Consider the following 23,942-nt stretch of genomic DNA (forward strand, 5'->3'; position numbering starts at 1 on the left):
CTGAAATCTACAGGCTGGCAGCAAGCTTTTAAAAATGCATTAGGCAGTCTGGAGTAAGCTTTTTTTTTTTTTAATCTTTTTTCTTTAATATTTATTTATTATTGAGAGACAGACACAGAGCATGAGCAGGGGAGGGGTAGAGAGAGGGGGAGACACAGAATCTGAAGTAGGCTCCAGGCTCTGAGCTGTCAGCACAGAGCCCGACGTGGGGCTCGAACTCACAAACTGCCGAAGTCGGTCACTGAATCAACTGAGCCACCCAGGCGCCCCTGGAGTAAGCTTTTATATTAATAGGAGACACAGGTAGAAGATGAAGAGCCATGGCCACTGATTTCGACACCACCCGAGAACTGTGCCATTGGTGGAGAGTGTATGTGTAACTGTCACTGGAAATTGAGACCGTGGCTGCCACCACTATTGTTTCCTATGGCAATGTGCCAGTGTCCCCAGGACCAACATTAATAGTCACTGATGTCTGGTGGGCAGAAGACTGGGCAGAGGCCTACAGATAAGTCACTGATCTTCTCCATACCTTGGTTCCAGCATCTGCAAAAAAGGGATATAGATTCCTCTCTCTGTGCTCCCCATCACTTGTGACAAAGGACCGAACATGTCAGACAAAACCAAGGCTTTTATTGCATTTTGTAGTTGGCGGATTTATTTGATAGTGGGTTAAAAGGGAAGCAGGTGGAAGGAGTGAGATTTCCACTACTAACATATTTGTATATTGAATCTCTTCCATCTGGCATAGCCCTGTGTCGAGGAATAAATGAATGAAGATACGCCAGATTCATCAGTTCATTCCTTACCACTAACCAGGGTCCTGGAGTTGGAAGTAACTCTTTCTTTACCTTTTCTACTGAAACTTAGTCTGTGCATTCACCTTACACAAGCATCCGGAATCCTCATATCCTTTCTTTCAGCAGATATTTATAGTTGAGAATATGCATCCCTATGCATCAGGTGTTGTTCTGGGCACTAAGGAATGAAGGATAAATAATTCTTAGTACCCAGCCTCAAAGAGCTCAAAGTCTAGCAGAAGACATAGGTTGAAAACCAGATCATCATGCCATCATGTGCAAAACAGGGAAAGGGATAATCAAGGCACTGTGAGAGCTCAAAGGGGGCAATTCTTAGAGAAAAGGACTCCGATATTTGTGGTAAAATTTAAAGACACTTGTTTGAAATTAATGGAGTGCTTGGGTGCAAATGCGACATGGGTGCAAAAGGAGGACACAGGGGGCACCAGGGGCCTCAGTTGGTTAAGTGTCCGACTTCGGCTCAGGTCTAGATCTCACAGTTTGTGAGTTCAAGCCCCACGTCAAGCTCTGTGCTGACAGCTCGGGGCCTGGAGCCTGCTTCAGATTCTATGTCTCCCTCTCTCCCCCCCTTCCATGCTTTTGCTCTCTCTCTCTCTCTCAAGAACTATTAAATAAATTTAAAAAAAAGAAAAGAAAAGGAGGACCCAGTAGTTGGGTACATAGTGCATTATAAGCAAAAGGGAGGACAGTAAAAAAAAAAAAAAAAAAAAAAAGAGAGAGAAGGAAGAAACAGAAAGCACAAGTGTGAGGGGTGAGGGAAATGAGTAAAAGAGAAGGAAAAGCAGAAAACCAGAGTGGTAAGTGACTGAGCAGAATAGCGTTGGGGTTAAACAGGAAAAAGGCTGCCAGAACAACCAGAGGCTGCTAAATGCATGCCATGGATGCTTTTGTCAAGTAGATTTGCATAAGCCTATGCCATCAATATAAATGATTTATATTATCAATTTGTTCTTTTTGACATTATTCCCAAGAATGCTGAAGAACATATTGGCTGGGCTGGAAGGCAAGTTTGGGGGCAGTAATCACTCCTTTTGTAACATAAATTTGCTCCAGAGCCCTACTCTCTCTCCTAGCCAGGATATGGGTATCCAGCTGCTCATTGGACATTTCCACTGAGCCTCTGACCTGTCATCTTTTCCCTTTGAAACTCGACCCCTCATTCTCCTGTGGTCTCCCTTTCTCATCATGCTTTTCACCATCTCTTTGTCTCTGCCTTCTTGCTGTTCCCTCTTATCTGATATTCCATCTTCTATTCCACCCACACCTCCCACTCTTTCTTCTCTACTTTGCTAACTCCCAGTAGCAAAGTATCAGGCTTCAAAAACACAGCTCCAGAAAGCTATCTCTGCTCCTCCCCACCCCACCCCCATAGGCTGATCTAAATGCTTTCTCTTTGAGGTTCCATTGCACTGGGTACTTTCCTGCTTAGACTCCATCACACCTAATAATAATTGCCAGTATGCTTGTTTGTTTTTCTGAGTCTCGTAGCTAGTAGGGACCTCATACATCACAGGTACTCACTACTTGTTGGCTAATTAAATGAATGAGTAAAGAAAACAATGCGTCAACAGTCAACAAAGTCAAGAGTTGAGAGTCTTTAGTTCTGTCCGGTGGTCCAGGGTTCTTTAATGGTTTAGCCATTCAGGAGTTATGCTGCCATAAAGGATTGTTTCTGAACCCCCTCCATTTTTAATTCCAATAGTGCTATTGTAAGCATTCTACTTTCTAATTATTTATTTCAATTCTCTAGCGTTTCTGTACTATGTTGATACTGTTTAGTTAACCTTTAAAAATAAATCTGTGGGGCGCCTGGGTGGCGCAGTCGGTTAAGCGTCCGACTTCAGCCAGGTCACGATCTCGCGGTCCATGAGTTCGAGCTCCGCGTCAGGCCCTGGGCTGATGGCTCAGAGCCTGGAGCCTGTTTCCGATTCTGTGTCTCCCTCTCTCTCTGCCCCTCCCCCATTCATGCTCTGTCTCTCTCAGTCCCAAAAATAAATAAACGTTGAAAAAAAAAATTTAAAAAAAAAAATAAATCTGACCGTAAATGTACGGTCTAATGCAAGTTTTGAAGAACGAATACACATTTTTCTGGGTCAATTTTTAAAAATATATTTAAGACTTCTACATAATAAATGTATGTGGGGGAAAAGGGATAGATGTATACGATACAGATGTATACAATAGACGTGTCTTTCTGCCGGAAGCGGTTTATTCATTAAAATATCCAGTGGCATTCTCAGAATAGTCTCTATCTGGATAGCTGTTAGTCTTAAGAGTTCTGACCCAATTCCAAAGAAGTAATTTTACTTTTCCTGCTTAAATTCCCCTACCATTACCGCTCGACACCGAATTCTTCTTCATTTCCCATCCCGTCTGAAGTGTTACTCCATCCTGAAAAACAGCTCCGTGTACCACTCTAAAGGTGACTGCTTGGCTATGATGAGTGAGGCAATTTTGCTATGTTAAGTGCTTTGGGAAAAAAGCACTTCTAGTGCTCCCATAGAAATGCAGCTAATATTACTCAATGAACCTCCTTTCAGCCGTTGTGCTGTGTGGCATTTTCAAAATGAAGAGGCCTTCCCCCATTGCAGTGTATTTATGTGATGTATTCAAAATGGGCCCATTTCCTGACGGCATCTGGGAGTATGTGTAGAAGAAATATGAAAGAAACAAAAATTAAATACAGATGAAGTTAAACAGCTAACAGTAGAGAGGCCAGTGGCATCGCGACTTCAAACCTAGATCTAAAATTCTGAACAATCAGGAAGAATGGGAAATAATCACACCAGGTATATTTCAGTACATCTTCTGCCTAGCTAAATTCTAAATGATAGTTCTGGGAGGTTCTTAGGGGAGGCAAATGTGTCCTAACTACAGAATTCAGAGCTTCATAGCCATGGGAGTAAAATAGTTTGTGCAAGCTTATTGAATATGATTACAGGCAGCATTTAAAAGATAGCCACGTTTTTAAAAAGTATAGCAAGTAATACACTGAATATGCATACATGTATATATCACCCATTTGTCACTAGAATACACCACCTTGCTTTTTCTTTAAAATCAGTCCCATTCATTGTCTTTTAGTAGCCTCAGATTACTGTTCCCTTTCTTACAAAGATCTCTGAGCCTGTTTTCAAGATACGTGTTTGCTTTAAAAAAACAGTAGTATTATTGATTTACAAATACCCAAAGGTGTCTTACAGTTAATTCAGGTGTGTTAGCAGAAATAACTTGGCACATGTTTGTCTACCTAGGTAAGGATACAAATGGGAAGACACCGGGCACCAGTTTTTGGAGTTCACTCTATCACCAAATAGCAGATACTCATCCTGATTTTTTTTTCTACTTCTATTGTAAGCAGAAGCCTACGTTTTCTATGTCTTTTGCTCTTAAAACCTTACATACATAAAGAAAATAGAGGGAATTCTCTAGAAAAACATCAAGGTCTTTGACACTGGATGTTTTATTTGACCAAGATAACAAAGACTTCCTCCCTGAGGAGCATCTCTCAAATTTTGCAATTTATTGTAATGCTTTGATTAATTCTGCAAGCAGTTCTAGGACTTTCACATTGCCTTTTGAATATGGATATTTTTTAAATCTTGTTAAGTGTTTAGAAGCACAGAGAGTAACGGTTACAAGCTTAGAGGTTGGAGTCTCACGGATCTGGGTTGGCATCCGGCTCCATTCTCAATATGGAAACTCTGGCTTCACGAAGTTGATTCGTTTAAGCCCCACATCTACCTCTGAGAGCCAGCGGATTAAATGAGACGCTGCTGGCAGGATGTAGGAAGTGATTTGACTGGTGGCTCTTCAACAACTAAGCTATTTGTTTGCCTTCGAATCTAAGTGAATGGCTACCTGCTGATCCCCTTGCCTCCATACCTAAGTCTTTCATGATCATCTACTCCAGACGTCCATGATCATCGAACACGATAATGCACACAGCTCGATAATACTGCCCCCACATTTCAAAGTCCTGCTTCCCTTGCATTGCAGTTTCAAGCTGGATTTGGGGCCACTGACCCATTTTCCTCTGACTGGCTTTTCAGAAATCACTGGTGGATTCCAATTGGCCGTTTTTAAAGCCTGCCGTTTTATACAGTTTTCTTTCCTTTAACGTTATCTGGAGAGGAAATGGTCTTAAGAATGGAGCCAAAAGTAAAAGCCAAGTGTTTCTGTGACAGGACACACACCTATCCATTCCTTCTACATCCTCCCAACGTGGGCAGCTTGTGTTTGTTTCCATGGGTGGCATCTTATCTGCATCCCTATAGCTTTTCTTCATCTGTGCCACACACGTCCGTCACTTGGATGCTTAGTGAACGCCTCTGGCTGCTGTTGCCCCTGCTTGAGTCAGAACCTGCTTGGGTCAGCATCCTAGGCCAGTGGCCCCACCCACTTTGTCTTTGGTTTATCTGCCAACACCCATGCAGTCATCCTCGCTGATCCCAGATGCTCTAGCATGCTCCCTCCGAGATGGTCTAGAGCTATAGATCCACGTGGCTTTGGAGCTAGAATGCCCATGAGATATCTACAAACTGAAACACTGAACTTTACAGAGGTGAAGTAATAACTTCAGTGTCACATGCGTAGGTTGTGGTGAAGGTACTAGAACCCATGTCTCCTTTTAATGCATTGAAACAAGCAATTCTTTTAATTCTAAATTTTTATATTTAAAAATGCAGTATCATCTTAAATGGCTGCATTTTAAATGCAGGAGGTCTATGAAATGGTGGAATCAGAACTATTTCTCTTGCCTACATTTAGCTTTCTATATTAAGGGTATTTCTCCATATTAAAGTCTGAACTTTTTGTATTTATCAAAAGTTTGTTATACTTATTTTTAAATTAATAAAAAACTGTCAATTTAAAGAAATCTATCTTTCTTTAATGTTTATTTATTTTTGAGAGAGAAAGAGAGAGCATGAGTGGGGGAAGGGCAGAGAGGAGGGGCGGGGACAGAGGATGTAAAAACAGCTCTGAGCTGACAGTAGAGAGCCCAATGCGGGGCTCAGACTGACGACAAACCATGAGATCGTGACCTGAGCCGAAATCAAAGTCCAGTGCTTAACAGAATGAGCCACACCAGCACCCCAGAAATCTATATTAAGGCGATAATCAGAAATAGGTACAGATCAAAGATAGGAGCTCTATTTCATAGCAGTGCAAAATCTGGTAAGAACTTATAAAGCCAACTATGGTAGAAAGGTGACAGAAGTTTAGAATGCACTGAAGACATAAAATATCGTGCAGTCACTAAAAGGGATATGTTCTTGGATATAGTGGGGATTGTGCTATTGAACTGAAAGTAAAGGGGGAAAACTGCATTTAGCCTGACCCCAATACTATTCATATTAGAATTCACACCAGGAAGTACCACAAAATATTACCCATAGTGATCTCTGTCTTGGTATATCAGAGGATTTTTATTCTCTTCTTTTTTCCAAATTTTATATAACAAACATACATAAATAGACACTCGGTGGAGATGTCCAATGTGCAGTTGAAGATCCACTCCCTGGCTAGGAGAGACTTAAGATAAAAAAGGAGTGAATATTGCCTAAAAACTTCCCTTCCAATTCAGCTAATATGTTCTTCAGCATAAAAAGAAATCTTGTGGGGGCACCTGGGTGGCCCAGTTGGTTAAGCAACGGACTTCGGCTCAGGTCATGATCTTGTGGTTCATAAGTTCGAGCCCCACGTCAGGCTCAGTGCTGATGGCTCAGAGCCTGGAGCCTGCTTCGGATTCCATGTTTCTCTCTCTCTGCCACTGCTCATGCTCTGTCTCTCTCGCTCTCAAAAAAATAAATAAATAAACATTAAAATAAAAAAAAGAAATCTTGTAAGAAAGTAGTTATATCTTTTTGAAAGCCAAATAAATGAAGTGACCTTTAATTTTATGGCTGATGTTAAATACTCCTTCCCCATACACGTATTCTAAGAACAGAAAAACCACTGCATTCTTATATTCAGCAAGGTTATATTTCAGTGATAAGTTCTAGAAGAGCCTAAACCCCCAACACTAATAATGGAAGTGTGTACCCGGAGCCTGAACATGAGAGCGGCTATCCAAAGCTCCCAAGAGCACTTGTTTGTGTGACACAGCCTTGTGGAGAAGCAGGACCAGAGAAGTTCGGGCAGTGATTCGCCTGCCTCAGCCTCGTTAACTGCACAGATACACGCTCAGGCCCACCTACCTGGGACTCAAGGAGGTCTCCTTAGCTAGAGTGACAAGTTCAAGCAGTTCCTTGGTGTTAGTTCTGGCCTACTTAGACCAGCACCTACCCTAACCACCCCACAAGCCATGAGACTTTGGGCAAGCTATTTCACCTCTAGGGTCTAGCCTCCACAGTCATTAAAGGAGATGATAGTACTCCCTACAGCGTGGTATTGCTGTAAAAGTAAAATGAATCTCTGTGCCCTAAAGCTGTTAGACCAGTACCAGGCCCAGGCTCCATGAAAATGCTGCCTAAGTACCCAGTCCTTCTCTGTCGTGGGATCATGGCCTTCTCTCTGTCTTTCTCTCTCTCTCTCTCTCTCTCTCTCTTTTTCTCTCTCTCTCCCCACCCTTTCCTCCCTCCCTCCCCCCCAGGTTAGAAAATGATCTGTATCTTCACCATGGCGCATATTTTGAAGATAACTTGATAACTTGATATAAGATGTAGAGACCGGGGTGCCTGGGTGGCTCAGTTGGTTAAGCGTCCGACTTCAGCTCAGGTCATGATCTCACACTCCGTGAGCTCGAGCCCCGCGTCGGGCTCTGCGCTGACTGCTCAGAGCCCGGAGCCTGCTTCGGATTCTGTCACCCCCCTCTCTCTGCCCCTCCCCTGCTCATGCTCTGTCTCTGTCTCAAAAATAAATAAAAACATTTTAAAAAAATGTTTTTAAAGATGTAGAGACAGAAGAAATAATAGAAGTCATCTTGCCATTTCACAGGGTGAATCAGACATGAGAAGAGATGAAGTTATCACCTGCCAAAATGGTGGGGGGGGTTTCTTTTCTTAAACAATCCAGCATTTTACTTTGGGTCTGATGACCCATGATACAGGGCAGACTGCCCTGTATTTTCATCTTCCTTTTGTTTCGCATGGCAACAAAATAATAAAAAATCTATACTTTTTAATAACACCAGTACACACATGAGAAGGAGAGAAGGGTTCCATTGCTTGCTGAATCGCTCACTAATCACTCGGTTCAGACCCAGCAGGGAATTCTGACAACACACCTGACTTTTCATTTATTTATTTTTTATTGGTTCTGGGAGAGGTTCGTGATTCATTCCATGTAGGTTGCAAGCCCTTGTGCTACAGGAACAAATGGTCTCTGGGGTTATTTGCTTTATTAACTTTTAGGGCAAAGGAGGGAGAAATAGGAGGATTGCTTTAACTGCAATATACTGGCAAAAGGTTTAGGCTTTTTTGGTTTATTGACACCCAAAATGCTTTAACTGGTTCTGTTTCTTTTTTCTTTTTTTCTTTTCCAATATATGAAATTTATTGTCAAATTGGTTTCCATACAACACCCAGTGCTCATCCCAAAAGGTGCCCTCCTCAGTACCCATCACCCACACCCCCCCCCCTCAACAACCCTCAGTTTGTTCTCAGTTTTTAAGAGTCTCTTATGCTTTGGCTCTCTCCCACCCTAACCTCTTTTTTTTTTTTTTCCTTCCCCTACCCCATGGGTTTCTGTTAAGTTTCTCAGGATCCACATAAGAGTGAAAATATATGGTATCTGTCTTTCTCTGTATGGCTTATTTCACTTAGCATCACACTCTCCAATTCCATCCATGTTGCTACAAAGGGCCATATTTCATTCTTTCTCATTGCCACGTAGTACTCCATTGTGTATATAAACCACAATTTCTTTATCCATTCATCAGCTGATGGACGTTTAGGCTCTTTCCATAATTTGGCTATTGTTGAGAGTGCTGCTATAAACATTGGGGTACAAGTGCCCCTATGCCTCAGCACTCCTGTATCCCTTGGATAAATTCCTCACAGTGCTACTGCTGGATCATAGGGTAGGTCTATTTTTAATTTTTTGAGGAACCTCCACACTGTTTTCTAGAGCTGCTGTGCCAGTTTTCATTCCCACGAACAGTGCAAGAGGGTTCTTGTGTCTCCACATCCTCTCCAGCATCTATAGTCTCCTGATTTGTTCATTTTGGCCACTCTGACTGGCGTGAGGTGATATCTGAGTGTGGTTTTGATTTGTATTTCCCTGATGAGGAGTAACTGGTTCTGTTTCTTAATGGTAGGTTGGCTGACTGTGCAGAAGGAACCAGCACGATGTAGTAGAGAAGGCCTGTTTGAAGAGAGAACTGGACAATGGTCACAAGTCTGCCAGGGTGTCCAGTCAAATCACTAGACCACTCGTGTCACTGGGACTGGGTGACCTTCTCTCTAAGATTAAGGGGTCGTGTCAGATATTGTCCTCTTTCAGTAAGGGTTTATGACCTCGTGGATGATGATGGAATCAAACCTTCAATATTCATTTTGTTGGTAAATGAAAGGACTCTCCTCTCCACAAAGATACAATAAGCATACTGTAATAATAAGCATTTAGTGTGCTACGTGCCTAGTTCCATCTAACCCCCACGGTGACATAGGAAGAGCCCCCATGATAACAGAGGACACCAGGATCACAATGGTTAAGCAATTTGCCCAGGGTCGTGGAGCCTATGACTCGAAGTGAATGCTTTTATAAGTTTGTCAGGGACAATTGAGGATCACGGTGCCCACACTGAAAGAACTGGGGCCCTAAAGGAGGCTTAAAGAAAAACTTAACTGCAGCAAAGAAGGAAGGAGAAAAATCTTAGGGCAAAAATGCTCTATCTTTATCATTTATGCTTTCTCTTTCGATATTTTTAAAAGTGGTGAAACACTTGTAATTTTAAGTAACAAAATAGTAAGTAAGCACATTGATGCTATTTGAGCAATTTCAATACTTGGCATAATGGATAGAGAAAGAGAGAACAAAGATTTTGGTCAAAGGGATGTTGTTTGCACTGAATGATTTGCTTTTCTTCTTTGGGTTCTTGTTTCCTAAACAATAAAACCAACTGGTTGGTCCAAATCAATCCACTAGATACCAGAACCCTCTGGAGGCACCAAGAATGTAAAGATAAGTATAGTTCTTCTGTGAAAGAGATCTTTAAGAATTCTTTACCCTTTGGGGCGCCTGGGTGGCGCAGTCGGTTAGGCGTCCGACTTCAGCCAGGTCACGATCTCGCGGTCCGTGAGTTCGAGCCCCGCGTCGGGCTCTGGGCTGATGGCTCAGAGCCTGGAGCCTGTTTCCGATTCTGTGTCTCCCTCTCTCTCTGCCCCTCCCCCGTTCATGCTCTGTCTCTCTCTGTCCCCAAAATAAATAAACGTTGAAAAAAAAAAATTAAAAAAAAAAAAAAAAAAAAAAAAAGAATTCTTTACCCTTTAATACTGTGATTCATCATCAAGGCAAAGATTGTTGGGTTGATGTGAATTTTTGGAACGTTCCTAGCTACAAATGACATAAAAAATTATTCATATGAAGAACCAGCAATAAAAATTTGAATAAAGGATTATGGTTGGTAGTATACACTTTGATGTCCATCAAGTTCATGATTTACAAAGCCCACTCTTTCTGGCTCGTGATGTAACTAAACATCTCAAAGATATAATACAGAATTGAGATGATGCTTGCGTGAATATATTACATTTTATGAAATGCAATGCATCATTCTACTAACAAGAAACCAACATCTGAAAATGAGTCCTGGAAATTCCAATGTCTGTACTGTGCTGGGAGTACTGGAGAATGTTTCTCCCACAATTTGCATTTTCTTTTACAGTGTAGAAGCAAAATAAACCTCTTTGTTTGCATTGGTTTCCGAGTTAAATTAGTTTGTATATTTGTTCTCTCCTCCTCTTCCTGGATTTGGTTTCAAAGTAAACAGTGATCTTCATTAAATTCTCTTTTATTTGGCTTAAGTTCTTTAGTTACTGTAATTATTCTGGGTGACTGTCCCTGCCTTATTTGGTATCAAATATCTGTGCACTATTTTAAACTGCATTTAATTGGTTCATTTCCATTTTCTATTATTTACCTCACTTTGTAGTATTGATTTCTGTAGCTAGATCTGACTCCTGTTGTTGTCTTCTTTGTCTTTTGTTGTTGTTGTTGTTGTCGTCTTCGTTTAATGGACCTAAACACCGCACAGGCTTGGCAAAATAAGAAAAAAAAAAAAAAGATCATTAATTTGGTATTTAGTGAATGTGGACAAATTGCCAGGAAGAAATACATATGACATTTATCACAGAGATTGTTTTCAAAGTTAATGGCAAACTTGGACTCTTGAGAAACAACAGGAATTGCTTTGTTTGGTAAAAGCCAAATATGTCAAGTTTTTTTTTTTTTTTAGATTAACCTAGGAATGACCTCTGACAGAAAGAAAACCAGCCATACGTTTCAATTTCAAGCTAAAAGATCTAAAAAGTTATTCTACCTAATAAAAAAGTACAATAAGATTCTGAATTCCCACAGAAACTCTTCATCTACCTTATAACACATCAAAAGCCAGCAAGGGGCTATTTATCCTCCAGGCCAGCGATAATAAAGTTTTGCAGGCATTTGTGATGGTGCACATGGCAGGGGAACAGACAGACAGACAGAGTCTTAAGGCAAAGAGGAGGGCAGCAAATTAGCTTTTAAGTTTCTAGAAGAAAATAAAGAGAGTTTTTAAAAACTGTTCCAATAATTTATTTAACAAATGATGATTTCACAACTCCAGATCCCAATTTTTCTAGGGTTTGGGACTACAGACAACAAGGATGAAGTCTGTGCCTTCTTGCTGTCCAGAATACAGTAATCAGGGGCACCTGGATGGCTCAGTCGGTTAAGTGTCCACCTTCAGTTCAGGCACGATCTCATGGTTTGTGGGTTCGAGCCCTGCATCAGGCTCTGTGCTGGCAGCATGGGGCCTGCAGGGATTCTCTGTCACCCTCTCTTTCCACCCCTTCCCCACTCATGTTCTGTCTCTCCCTCTCTCCCTGTCTCTTTCTCTCTCTCTCTCTAAAAAATAAATAAACAGCAATCAGATAAGAGTGGTAGTTTGTAGGGTAGAGAAGGTTTTTCTAAGATGTGACACGGGGGAGAGACCAGTAGAAAATAAGAGAGAAATAGAAATTTGGGGGAGAGTATTCAAGGAAGAAGTACCAGGCCAATATTCATGGAATAGCAAGGAAGATAGTGAGGGAATACCTGAGTGGAAGTACATTAGGTCATAGAGGTGAACTTGGAAAGGAGAAAGCCTTAATACGACACAAGACCAAGAATGAACAAATGAGTGGTAAATTTGACTATAAAAAATTTCAAATTTCTGCGTAGCAAAAACTACCATGAACCAAGTCCAAAGATCAATGGCAACTAGTGAGAGGAAATGGTGATTCATGTCACCAAAGAGCTGATGTCTTTAACGTATTTATTTTTACAAAAAATAATTCTTTATATCAAAATGAAAAAGTAATCCAACAGAAAAATAAGTGAACGAAGAATATGAAGAGAAAAATGCGGTATTAAACATATTAAAGGATGTTCAATCTTATAATGAAGGAAATTCAAGTCAAAACCACACTGAGATGCCAGTTTCTTGCCCTATCAGATTGGCAAACAGCCAACCGTTTGATCTTAACAACATCTAAAAGTTTGAGACCTAGAAAACCAGACACTGTTGTGTATTGCTATCAGGAATGTAAACAGGTACAGTCTTTACAGAGAGAACTTTGGCATTGTCAAAATTTTAAATGCCAAAATATATTTGACCTAGCAGTTGAACTCCTAAGATTTTATCCAACACAGTTATTTGCACATATGTTGAATGAATCCTGTGCAAGGATACTCACTGTGGCATTATTTGTAACAGCAGGAAGCCACGGGACATGTTCAGTGGTGAGAAGTGAATTTGCAATGAGGGGTGAAGTCTGGTTACCAATCTCTTTTCAGACTTGAACCTTTGGAAGTTCTCCAGCAGATAAAATGAGAACAAGGCAACATACAGAATAACTAGTTGGCCATCAATTTCAGGAGGGATTGCATGTGTGGGGGACATTGGTGACAATGTCGATGTCATTTTCAGAGTTCTGATGGAATGCTGAGAAGGGAGCCCTGTACATGGGGAGGGGCACCATGGATGGTAGTGGACAGGGCTGCTAAGGCCAGGCTAAGAGGTCCCGACTTTCTCCTAAAGTCCATGGCAACCTTTAGAACAAGGCAGTGATCTCATCTGATTTGCACTTTTAAAGACAGTTCTGCTAGCCACGTCAGAGGAGAGATGACCGAGCAGCAAAGGCAGAAGTAGGGATCGTGATCAATGTAAAAAGTCAGAAGTGCAGTCCAGAGAGGGGGAAATAGTCTCTGTTTGGGATTCTTATGAATCAGAATTCTAAAAGTGAAAATGTCTTTCCTATAGAATTGCCTTAAAAACCAAAAACAAAAACTACAAGAAAAAAAGAAAAGCCCCTCTGAGAAGGGCGTGGCCCTTATGACCAGAAAGAGCACGTGCTCTCTACCCTGGCGTGGCCACCCTTTTCCGAGTATCCAGCTCAGGTCTACCTGTCTCTGGATCCCTGTCGCCTCTAGCTCTGCCCTTTCCAGGCCTCTCCAGAAACACATTCCTGTCCAAGATCTCATGAGCATTTTAATTAATCGATTTGGCAAGAGCAAAGGACGTGTATACTCAATGTGCCTGTTTCCAGAAGCCACAGAAAGCAAAGCTTTCTAATTACATCTATCCCGTGGGCATAAATGAGCACATACAAGTATGTTGAAGCTGGTTTTTTTGTTTTCTTTTAATGAATAACTAGATGTGGGACCACCTGGGTGACTCAGTCAGTTGAGCGCCCGACTCTCGGGTTCAGCGCGGGTCACGATCTCACATTTTGTGAGTTCGAGCCCCCCATCAGGCTCTAAGCTGACAGCAGGGAGCCTGCTTGGGTTTCTCTCTGCCTCTGTCTCTGCCCCTCCCCAACTTGTGCTCTCTGTCTCTCTCAAAATAAGTAAATAAACTTAAAAAAAAAATTTTTTTAATGAATGACTGGATGCCAGTGAATGAATTTACCAGGGTGCCTTTAATATTTCTTGATTTTCTTTTATTATTATTTTTTTAATTCTTTTTTCTGCTTCTCAGTGGGGAAAATATCTTGGTTAAGCTAAAACACTGGTGCATCAGATGGAAGAGGGAGAGCATTACTTGTAAAAAAAATGGTCACTATGGAATTCCTATGAAACTATAAAGTAAATTGTGCTTATAGATTTCATTTTTCAAAAAGTAGATTATTAAGACAAATGTAAAAGATTTAATGAGAACTTTGAAATGAAGTTTTTATCTTAATTCAGATTTCCCTCAAAGGGAAAAAAAAATTGTTTAAAAAAATTTTTAATGTGTTTTTTATTCTTGAGAGAGAGAGAGAGACTGAGCACGAGCAGGGGAGGGGCAGATGGAGAGAGGGACACAGAATCGGAAGCAGGCTCCAGGCTCTGAGCTGTCAGCACAAGAGCCCGATGCAGGGTTCGAACCCACAAACCATGAGATGGTAACCTGAGCCGAAATCGGACGCTTGACGGACTAAGCCACCCTGGAGCCCCTTAACTGAATTTTCAAGGTCATTTCTACTCTATCATTATTTAGGGAAAGCCTGGTAACACCTCATTTGAAAATAAAAGCTTTCTCTTCCTGTCTCCTCTAAATCATTTTGAAAATCACTCCCTTCTACATTAAAATCCGTAGCATTCAGCAAGATCATTTCGGATGTTACATCTCCTTTTCTCAAGAAATAAATTAAAAAAATTTATCTGATCGTGTGAAATCCTACTTAATATTTATATCCTAGAGGAGCGTAAACATTCAACAGTCCCTGCAGCAAGACAGGTTTTAATCCAGTGCCATCCAGAGATCAGAGATAACGTCCAGCTCCTGTGTCAGAGTTCTTGCTCTCCATAAAGTCAAATACTTAGAAAAAAATCAGAGTATTTACCTTTTGCCAAGCCTGCTGCCTTTCTGTCTCATGCTCACATCCCAGGAGAAAAGTATATCCTGATGTGAGGCTAGCTGGTGTGCTTTTGGGGGACCTTAGTGCTCTGTAGGCTTAGAGCAAGGTTTTGTTTTTGTTTTTGTTTTTTGTATGTTCCCTGGAGGACAATATTTATTTTTTCTTGATCATTCCAGTGTTTGTAAACCGGGGTTATATCATAGGTGTTAAGTTTGTCAAATATAACTTGGCTAGAATTCTGAATATTTAGGTCCTATCAAACAAATACTGGGAAAATATCTGAATATTTTATAAATATTGTCATGTGGCTGCAACCACATACACAACCTGGTTTCCTGTTGTCACAAATTAATGGCCCCCAATTTAACAGCTTATAATAATAATTGTATTATTACAGATCACAGTACCGTGGATCAGGAATTTTAGTACAACTCAGCTGGCTGATTCTTCTGCTCCACATGGTGCTGATTGGGGTCACTAGATGGTAAATCAACTGGGAGAGGAGTCTGGAAGGTCCTAGACCACCTCCTCATGTGTCTGGCACCACGGCAGATGTCTTAGCCCCATAGGGGCTGCTATAACAAAAATGCCACAGACTGTATGGTCTAAACAGCAAACATGTATTTCTCACACTTCTGGAGGCTGAGAGATCCTAGGTCAAGGCGCCAGGAGATTTGGTGTCTGGTGCGAGACTGCTTCCCTTCATACGTGCCCGTCTTCTCAATGTGCCCTCACATGACGGAAGGGACAGGGAGCTCTCTGAGGTCTCTTTTATAAGGGCACTAATACATTCATGAGGGCAGAGCTCTCATGACCTAATCGCTTCCCAAAGGCTCCACCTCCAAATAGCATCATCTTGGGGATTAGGTTTCAACATATGGATTTGGGGGGGACACAGACATTCTGCCTACAGCAGCAAGGGTGGCTGGAAATCTGGGCCCAGCTGCAACTGTCACCATGACCAGTCCAGCATGGTGATCTCAGAGTAGAGTCTCATAAGACACAGAAACCGGAAGCTACAGTGTCTTCGGTATCGGTCTAGAAATTGGCAATGTCCTTTCTACTATGTGCTGTTAGTGACAGTAGTGACAGAGCCCACCCAGATTCAAGGGGATGGGACATAAACCCCACCTCTCAATAGGAAGGGCATCAAAGACTTCGTAGTTATCATTAATTGCTAGAGCTTGACATCATGAGAAAATAACGCAGTCTTGCGTCTCAGCAGTGAACTCATCCATCACAAAGCAGCTGTTATCAAAACATTGATTTGGCATACCAAAGAGCTATACATCTTAAAGTCAGCCGTGTGCCTCTTACTTTCTTACAACTCCCGTCAATTGCCGTCAACGCTTCCACCAAAATATCTTGTAAGTTGGTCCTCTCTTTTCCACTTCCGCCCAGAGGTGGTGCCTTGTATGAGCTAACCTTTGCGGACAGCTGAGTATGTATGTGCCAGGCATTGAACTCACAACTTTACGATTTCATTTGGTTCCTCTTGCCACTACTATTAGGTAGACATTGTCATCACCTCTACTTCATAGATGAGCAAGATGGGACTCTGGGACGTGCATTATGTCTCCGGCACTTAATAGATGGTCCTAGATGGAAACACAGGCACCTGCCTCCATCTAATCAGAATCAGGTGTCCTCATTCGTAACAGAAATGTCTGTGCTTACTTGAGCAAAACACCTTGGCCTGGAGGTGTGGTGTTACCTGCAGCCTGGCTCCTCACCTTTGGATGAGCACCGGGTTGAGATGCTATGCAAGCCCCCTGTGCTCTCACGGAGTCGCCTTATCTCTGTGTGCCTCGGAACCTCAGGCTGCAATACCAGTTATTTTTTTTAATGCTTACTTATTTATTTGGTGGGGGAGGGAGGAGCAGAGAGAGAATCTTAAGCAGGCTCCACACTCAGTGCAGAACCCGATGTGGGGCTCGATCTCACAACCATGAGATCATGACCTGAGCTGAAATCAAGAGTCAGACACTTAACTGACTGAGCCACCCAGGTGCACTGATACCAGTAATTTTTAACTCATCTAAACTTAATCTCCATTTGGAAATGAAGGTTTTATATACTGTTTGAGCAAGACAACAGTCCTTTGTTTAAAGAGAGGGGCACCTGGGTGGCTCAGTCGGTTAGGCATCCGACTTGGGCTCGGTCATGATCCCACAGTTCGTGAGTTCAAGCCTCGCGTCAGGCTCTGTGCTGATGGCTCAGAGCCTGGAGCCTGCTTCGGATTCTGTGTCTCCCTCTCTCTCTGTCCTTCCCCTGCTCACACTGTTTCTCAAAAAAGGAATAAATATCAAAAAAAAGTTAAAAAAAAAAAGAGAAACAAAACTTGGATGACACAGGAGATATGTGCAGAAGGATTGGCTGATCATTAGCTGACATGCTAGTCCTGCCCTGGTTTAATTGGCGATAGATAACAGCTCAAGAACACAGTTAAAAATAATGTTCCAAATATTCCAAAATGTAAAAGGCACAGAGATAATTAAGACAGCATAGGATGGCAGCCTCTGGAGTAAGTGATGGCCATGTTGTAGCTTAATTGATTGCGGAGGAACTTACGAACGACTGCCTTGGTGTCACAAAAGTAGTGGGAGGAGAGAGAGGCATGTCTTCCTTCAGCCCCAAAGAAGAGGGAAGGTTCTTCTGACACCTGGAGAGCTTAACTAATGACCGCCTTGCCCAGCCGGTGGGAGGCAAACCAGTCAAGCAGGGATGCTCTTGGCTGCTCGGCGGGCCATGCAGACCCTCTCACCACCTGAGGTCTGGGGCCCCCGGGAGAGTGGCCATTCACTCCCAGGCCTACACATTGTCCCAGGACTGGATAGCTCTAGCTTTCCACTGCCACTTTCTCATTCTGTAATGTAGCTAAACTAGACTCCTAAATGCAGGAGGTATAAGCATGACGCTATGTAGTGGAAATGCAAAATTCTCAGAAGAGTTTTCTGCAAAGCTTTTTCTTTTGTGGCCCTGGGGAATCCTGTCACGTATATTTAGAATGAAAAGGGGAACTGGGCACAGGGATGACTGTATCTTAAGGAGACATGTGTTTTTGTTTTGTTTTTGTTTTCATTGAGATATAATTGACATGTAACATTGTATTGGCCAAGGTGTACCACATAATGATTGCATACATATATATATACACACATATATATATGATTACATGTGCGTGTATATATGTATAGATAGATGATCACACAATAAGTCTATTTAACATTCGTCATGGTACATAGTCACATATTTTTTTCTTGTGATGAGAACTTTTAAGATCTACTCACGTAGCTGAGTACCTGGGTGGCTCAGTTGGTTGAGCGTCTGACTTCATTCAGCTCAGGTCATGATTTCACCACTCATTGAGTTTGAGCCCCATATCAGGCTCTGTGCCGACAGCCCAGAGCCTGGAACCTGCTCGGGATTCTGTGTGTGTCTCTCTCTCTGCTCCTCCCCAACTTGTGCTCTGTCTCTCTCTGTGTGTGTCTCTCTCTCAAACATAAACTTTAAAAAAAATGTTAAGATCTACTCTCTCAGCATCTTCCAATGTGCAAAACAATACTGTTCACTATAGTCATCATGCCTTACATTATTTTTTTTAAAAAAATTTTTTTTAATTTTTTTTTTCAACGTTTATTTATTTTTGGGACAGAGAGAGACAGAGCATGAACGGGGGAGGGCAGAGAGAGAGGGAGACACAGAATCGGAAACAGTCTCCAGGCTCTGAGCCATCAGCCCAGAGCCCGACGCGGGGCTCGAACTCACGGACCGCGAGATCGTGACCTGGCTGAAGTCGGACGCTTAACCGACTGCGCCACCCAGGTGCCCCCCTTACATTATTACATCCCCAGGACTTATTAACTGAAAGTTTATACCCTTTTACCTCTTTCACCTATTTGTCCCACCTCCTAATTCCTGCCTCTTGCAACCACCAACCAGTCCATTCTCTGTATCTATGACTTCGTTTTTTGTAGATTCCACATATAACTGAGATCATACAGTATTTATCTTTCTCTCTCTGACTTATTTCACTTAACATAATGCCCTCTAGGTCCATCCAGGTTGTCACAAATGACAGAATTCCTTACTTTCCCATGGCTGAATAATACATATATATATATATATATAATCTTTATCCACTCACCTGTTGATGGACAGTTCCATTGTTTCCATGTGTTGGCCATTATAAGTAATACTTCAGTGAACATGGAGGTGCAAATATCTTTTCAAGTTGGTGATTTTTTTTCCTAGAAATGAGATTGCTGGAGCATATGGTAGTCCTATTTTAAACTTTTTGAGGGAAACTCCATAGCATTTTCCACAGTGGCTGCACCAACTTATGTCCTCACCAACAGTGTAAAAGTGTTCCCTTTTCTCCACCTCTGTAGTTGATCAGCACAATAATAATTACTATTCTTTTTTTATTATTATTATTTTGGTAAAAAACACATAACATAATATCTACTCTCTTAAATTTTTAAGTGTAAAATATAGCAGTGTTAACTGTATGCACGTTACTACTCTTAATGATGATTCTGAGGTTTTGAGCCTATCTACATTGGCTTTTGAGTCTTCAAAGGAGAATTTAATTTACTTAGTAATTATATGTATATAATTAGTATATATTAGTTTATATATGTAATATATACTAACATATATAAGGTATATAAACTAGTATGTATATACGTGTGTATTTATATATATATATCTACATACATATATGCAAATATATATGTATATAATGTATATGTATATATATGTACATATATATAATATATATGTGTGTGTATATATATATGTATAATTAGTAATAGCCTAAACCACATAACTTAAAGTAGCATATTTTAATTGCTGATCTAAAGTAAAAGAAAAATAGACACCCACCTACATCAAAAATGTATCATCTTAAATAACTCTTATAAAAAACTAAATGAGTTGCAATAAAGAATGGAAATATAGGAGCAACCAATTTGAGTGTAGGTGACCATTAGGTTATGTTTAATATACAGGATCATCAACTGGGCTGCCTTTTTCCAAGGCCACAAAGGCAAATGATCAGGAGTGGTTCACCCTGAGCAATTTTATCATGATTAGAGCCTAAAAAGAGGAGATAAGTTTGCAGACCCAGAAACCTAACAGGCATGCACTATGGTGGGGAAGGAACAGGGAACAAAAAGATGGAAGTCACCAGAGAGAAACAACTCTACTTTATGATAGGACCCCATAATTTCAAACTGTCACACTAAAAAAAGTCCTTAGCATCCAGTCTGAACACTGGTCCTTATTACCCAGAGCACAATGGCTCTCAGATTTTCAGGAGAGCCTACAGTATCACTGTCTCAAGTCAGCCCATTCATGTCAGATGAATATACCTAGATAGACCGACCAGTACTCTTTGTATTATGATTTGTGCAGATACTTATGTAAAACACACAGTTAACGATCCCTTAACTGATCCCTTAAGGATCAGTTTCTTTCATTTCACGTTGTGAGTAACTCCATAGGGCCAATTCTTTTTCCTGTACAAGGATTCTTGCTGCTTCTAGCAGGATATACCCATCTAGAGAAACTTGGTCATTCGTCATAAAAAATCATCATCAAAAAACCTATTAGAAAGCTAAGGGTAAAGGGGATTTTTTTTTTTTTAAGAGAGAGAGAATGAACTTGAATGGGGGAGGGGCAGAGGGAAAGAGAGAGAGAATCCCAAGCAGGGCTCAATCCCACAACCTTGGGATCATGACATGAGTCAAAATCCAGAGTCAGACACTTAACAGACTGAGCCACCAGGCGCCCCTAAAGGAGGTTATTTTTAATAAACATACAAAACAGATGCAAAGACAGAAAAGAAATAGATCAGCTCTCAGACAACAGCCACCTTTTAAAACCTTGAAGGGAAAAACATCTTTAATATCAAAATACGACAACCCTACAATGTACATCCTCTGTCCACGCTGCCAGATAACTAAGGTCAGCAAGATGCAGAGAAAGCACTACTTTTGTTACAAGATCTTGTCGTGACGTACACAGATAAGTCTGCATTATCTAAGGGAAAAAAATCAGAAAATTTGTTGTTAGGGGATCTTTGTGGATCTATTCATACTCCACATTTTCCTAAGGATACTATGGGACAGAGTGCCAGGAATGTGGCTGGAATAGAGCGCATTTATTCCCGGGGCATTACACGAATTGTAGAGCAGACTCCATCCTGGGGGCTGGCGCAGAAAACCAATTGATACTGTTCAAGCTTATGTTGTTCACAAAACCTAGTCCTCTTTAGAAATGTAAATCTGTGCTTCCTAAAGAGTACTGTATCCTTCTTACAAGAATTCATCTCTCTTAAAAGGTTTCTCATCTGCCTAATTCATAACTATTTATAACCCTGAAAGAATTTTGATTGTTGGGCTTTGGTTGAGCATGGTTGGATATGAATAAAGATAAAATTTGGTCTCCTCACATTAATACTATAAAATAACTGTATAAACAGCATTTACCATTAATAATATATTATATTTAGAAAGCAGATTATATGATATATGTATGGTATATTTCTAGTTGCATGCTTAAAATATTTATGCACAGAGAAAAAAAACAAGGCCTATACAAACTGTTCAGAGTGTTTTTCTGGGAAGTGGTATTATCAGTGTATTTCACTTTTTGTTGGTTTTTTTTTTCTATATTTTGTAAGTGTTTGATAATAAACATCTATTATTTTGAAAGAAGGAAATTGTTTTAAGATTGGCTCCCAAGAGCTTTCACAATTGAAAAACCTGAGATCCAAGACGGGAATCTGTATGTTAAGAGTCTAGGCTGTGTTGCCTAATATGGTAGCCAGCAGTCTCAAGCAAATTTTAAAATTATATTTAGGAGAACCTGGGTGGTTCAGTCACTTAAGCCTCCAACTTCGGCTCAGGTCATGATCTCACGGTTCATGAGTTCAAGCCCCGCGCTGGGCTCTGTGCTGACAGCTCAGAGCCTGGAGCCTGCTCAGATTCTGTGTCTCCCTCTCTTTCTGCCCCTCCCCTGCTTGTGATCTGTCTCTCTCTCTCTCTCTCTGTCTCTCAAAAAGAAACATTTAAAAAATATGAAAATTACATGTAAATTAATTAAAAGCCAACTAATTTATTAACAATTTAATTCTCCAGTTGCACTAGGCACATTTTAAGTTTCAACAGCCACATAGTCCTCATCACATAAAGTTCTATTCAACAGTCCTGGTGGAGGCAGGCTACCAAGCTGTGCCCTGAACGCTAAGACAAAAGCGAGCCAGTTTTCATGTGTCTGTAGGAGTGGACATATGCCCTTCACCATAGACCCTGAGAGACTCTTCATCACCAGTCCCTTTTATACACCTCACTAGACTGAGGCCAGGTAAGCTCAGGGTTTTTTCCCATAGCCATTCAGCTAGTTAGTGACAGATGAAGGATGAGAACTCAGGGCTACTAGCTCCTAACACATAGCTCCTGTCAACATGTCACTATTACCATCTTCTCCAGAAAACTAAAGCTTCCCGAACAATACTTCAGTTGAATTCAGCTCACTTTTGTTTCACAGACATTTTTGGATGCTTAAAATGTGAAAGGCACCATAATAAGCCTTGAATATACAAAGCCAAGTAAGAGATGTGTCTCTACCCCAAAGCATGCCTAAGTGCTAACCCAGAAGGGCATCCGAAGTGGTGTGATAGTACAAATCAGGGACAGGTCTGTTCTTGGGAAATCTAGAAAGGTTTGAGTAGGGTCTGGACCTTTGTGCACCCAAATCCATGCATTAGCACTTCTTCTTTAATATTCTCAATTTTCCCCATCCTCCAGGAGAAAAGAGGCTAGATTCCATTTTTTTTTGAAATCTGCTTGATCCCTGACCTAATTTTGCTTTGTTTCTATTTTTGTTCTTTGGTTTAACTTCATGTGGAATACTAAGATACCTTCAACTCTTTCAATATGAACAAATTTTCTTATTTTTAAGCCTGGTTTTATACATGTAAAATAATTTTAAATATTCAAATGAAATTAAATAAAATACTGCTTTGGTATTTAGTCATCCACCCCATTTTTGGACTACATAAAAGCAAATAAAAATTTTGAATGAATGGGGAGCACCTGGGTGGCTTAGTCGGTTAAGCGTCTGGCTCTTGACTTTAGGTCAGGTCATGATCTCACAGTTCATGAGTTTGAGCCTCACATGGGGCTCTGTGCTGACAGTGGGGAGCCTGCTTGAGATTCTCTCTCTCTCTCTCTCTCTCTCTCTCTCTCTCTCTCTCTCTTTCTGCTCCTCCCCCGTTCGCTTGTGCACCCTCTCTCTCTCTCTCTGAAAATAATAAATAAACTTTAAAAATAAATTTTGAATGAATGATTATTTTTCAACCAGTTCTGTTGGAAATGTTTAAACACAGGCTAATGACTTGGAGCTCTGTGTTCTCCTATAAATCATGTTCCTGTGTTTTAACAGATGCAATGCTCTTGGTGGCAGAGCGACTGGAAGGACCATTCAACATTGAGTCTGTCATGGACCCAATAGATGTCAAGATCTCTGAAGCCATTATGAACATGCAAGAAAACAGCATGCAGGTGTCTGCAAAGGTATTTGCATTAGTCATGTTTGTACTAATAAGGAAAGTGCAGGAATCTAAAAACGAAGTAACTAGATGTGTCGACTGGGATTATGAATTCTAATACATCGTCAGAGAGCTTGTCCTGGTGAGCTACAAATTTGCTATTGCATTCAAAATGTCTACCAAAATGGCATTGAGAGGGGAAGCAATCTTTTATTCTCAGCTACTCAATCATGAAGTTTCAGAGAGTCCCAGGTATATTGACTAATCCCTCACATTTGTGAGCAATTTGGGGGGAATTTTCTTTTTAATATGTTTGAAATCTCTGCACACCGTCAGCCTGTTCTCTCTCTAGGAACTTCTAATTATATCTTCAGCTGTGCAAACCCAGCAAATGTTCTATATGTTCCGTCGTAAATAATTAAACATTTCATCTGACTTCCTGTTTTAAGACTATGGTGTAACCTTCATTAATGACCCTTTAGGGGAAAGTGCTCCTTTGTATGAAGTCAAGCACACGTTAAAAGAAGAAAAGCTCATTTT

General features: G+C 40.9%; 1 protein-coding gene across 2 annotated transcripts in view; it reads left to right on the forward strand.

The window, feature by feature from the left end:
* The window catches only part of GPC6 (glypican 6), a 1,119,539-nt gene that overhangs the window by 986,431 nt on the left and 109,166 nt on the right, over nt 1-23,942 (forward strand). For both annotated transcript variants that reach the window (XM_045480598.1, XM_045480590.1), the window contains exon 5: nt 23,297-23,427. In XM_045480598.1, the coding sequence (XP_045336554.1) occupies nt 23,297-23,427 (131 nt within the window). The remainder of the gene's footprint in view (nt 1-23,296; nt 23,428-23,942) is intronic.

This window comes from Leopardus geoffroyi, chromosome A1 (assembly GCF_018350155.1).
Source record: "Leopardus geoffroyi isolate Oge1 chromosome A1, O.geoffroyi_Oge1_pat1.0, whole genome shotgun sequence".
In the NCBI taxonomy this organism is placed as follows: domain Eukaryota; kingdom Metazoa; phylum Chordata; class Mammalia; order Carnivora; family Felidae; genus Leopardus; species Leopardus geoffroyi.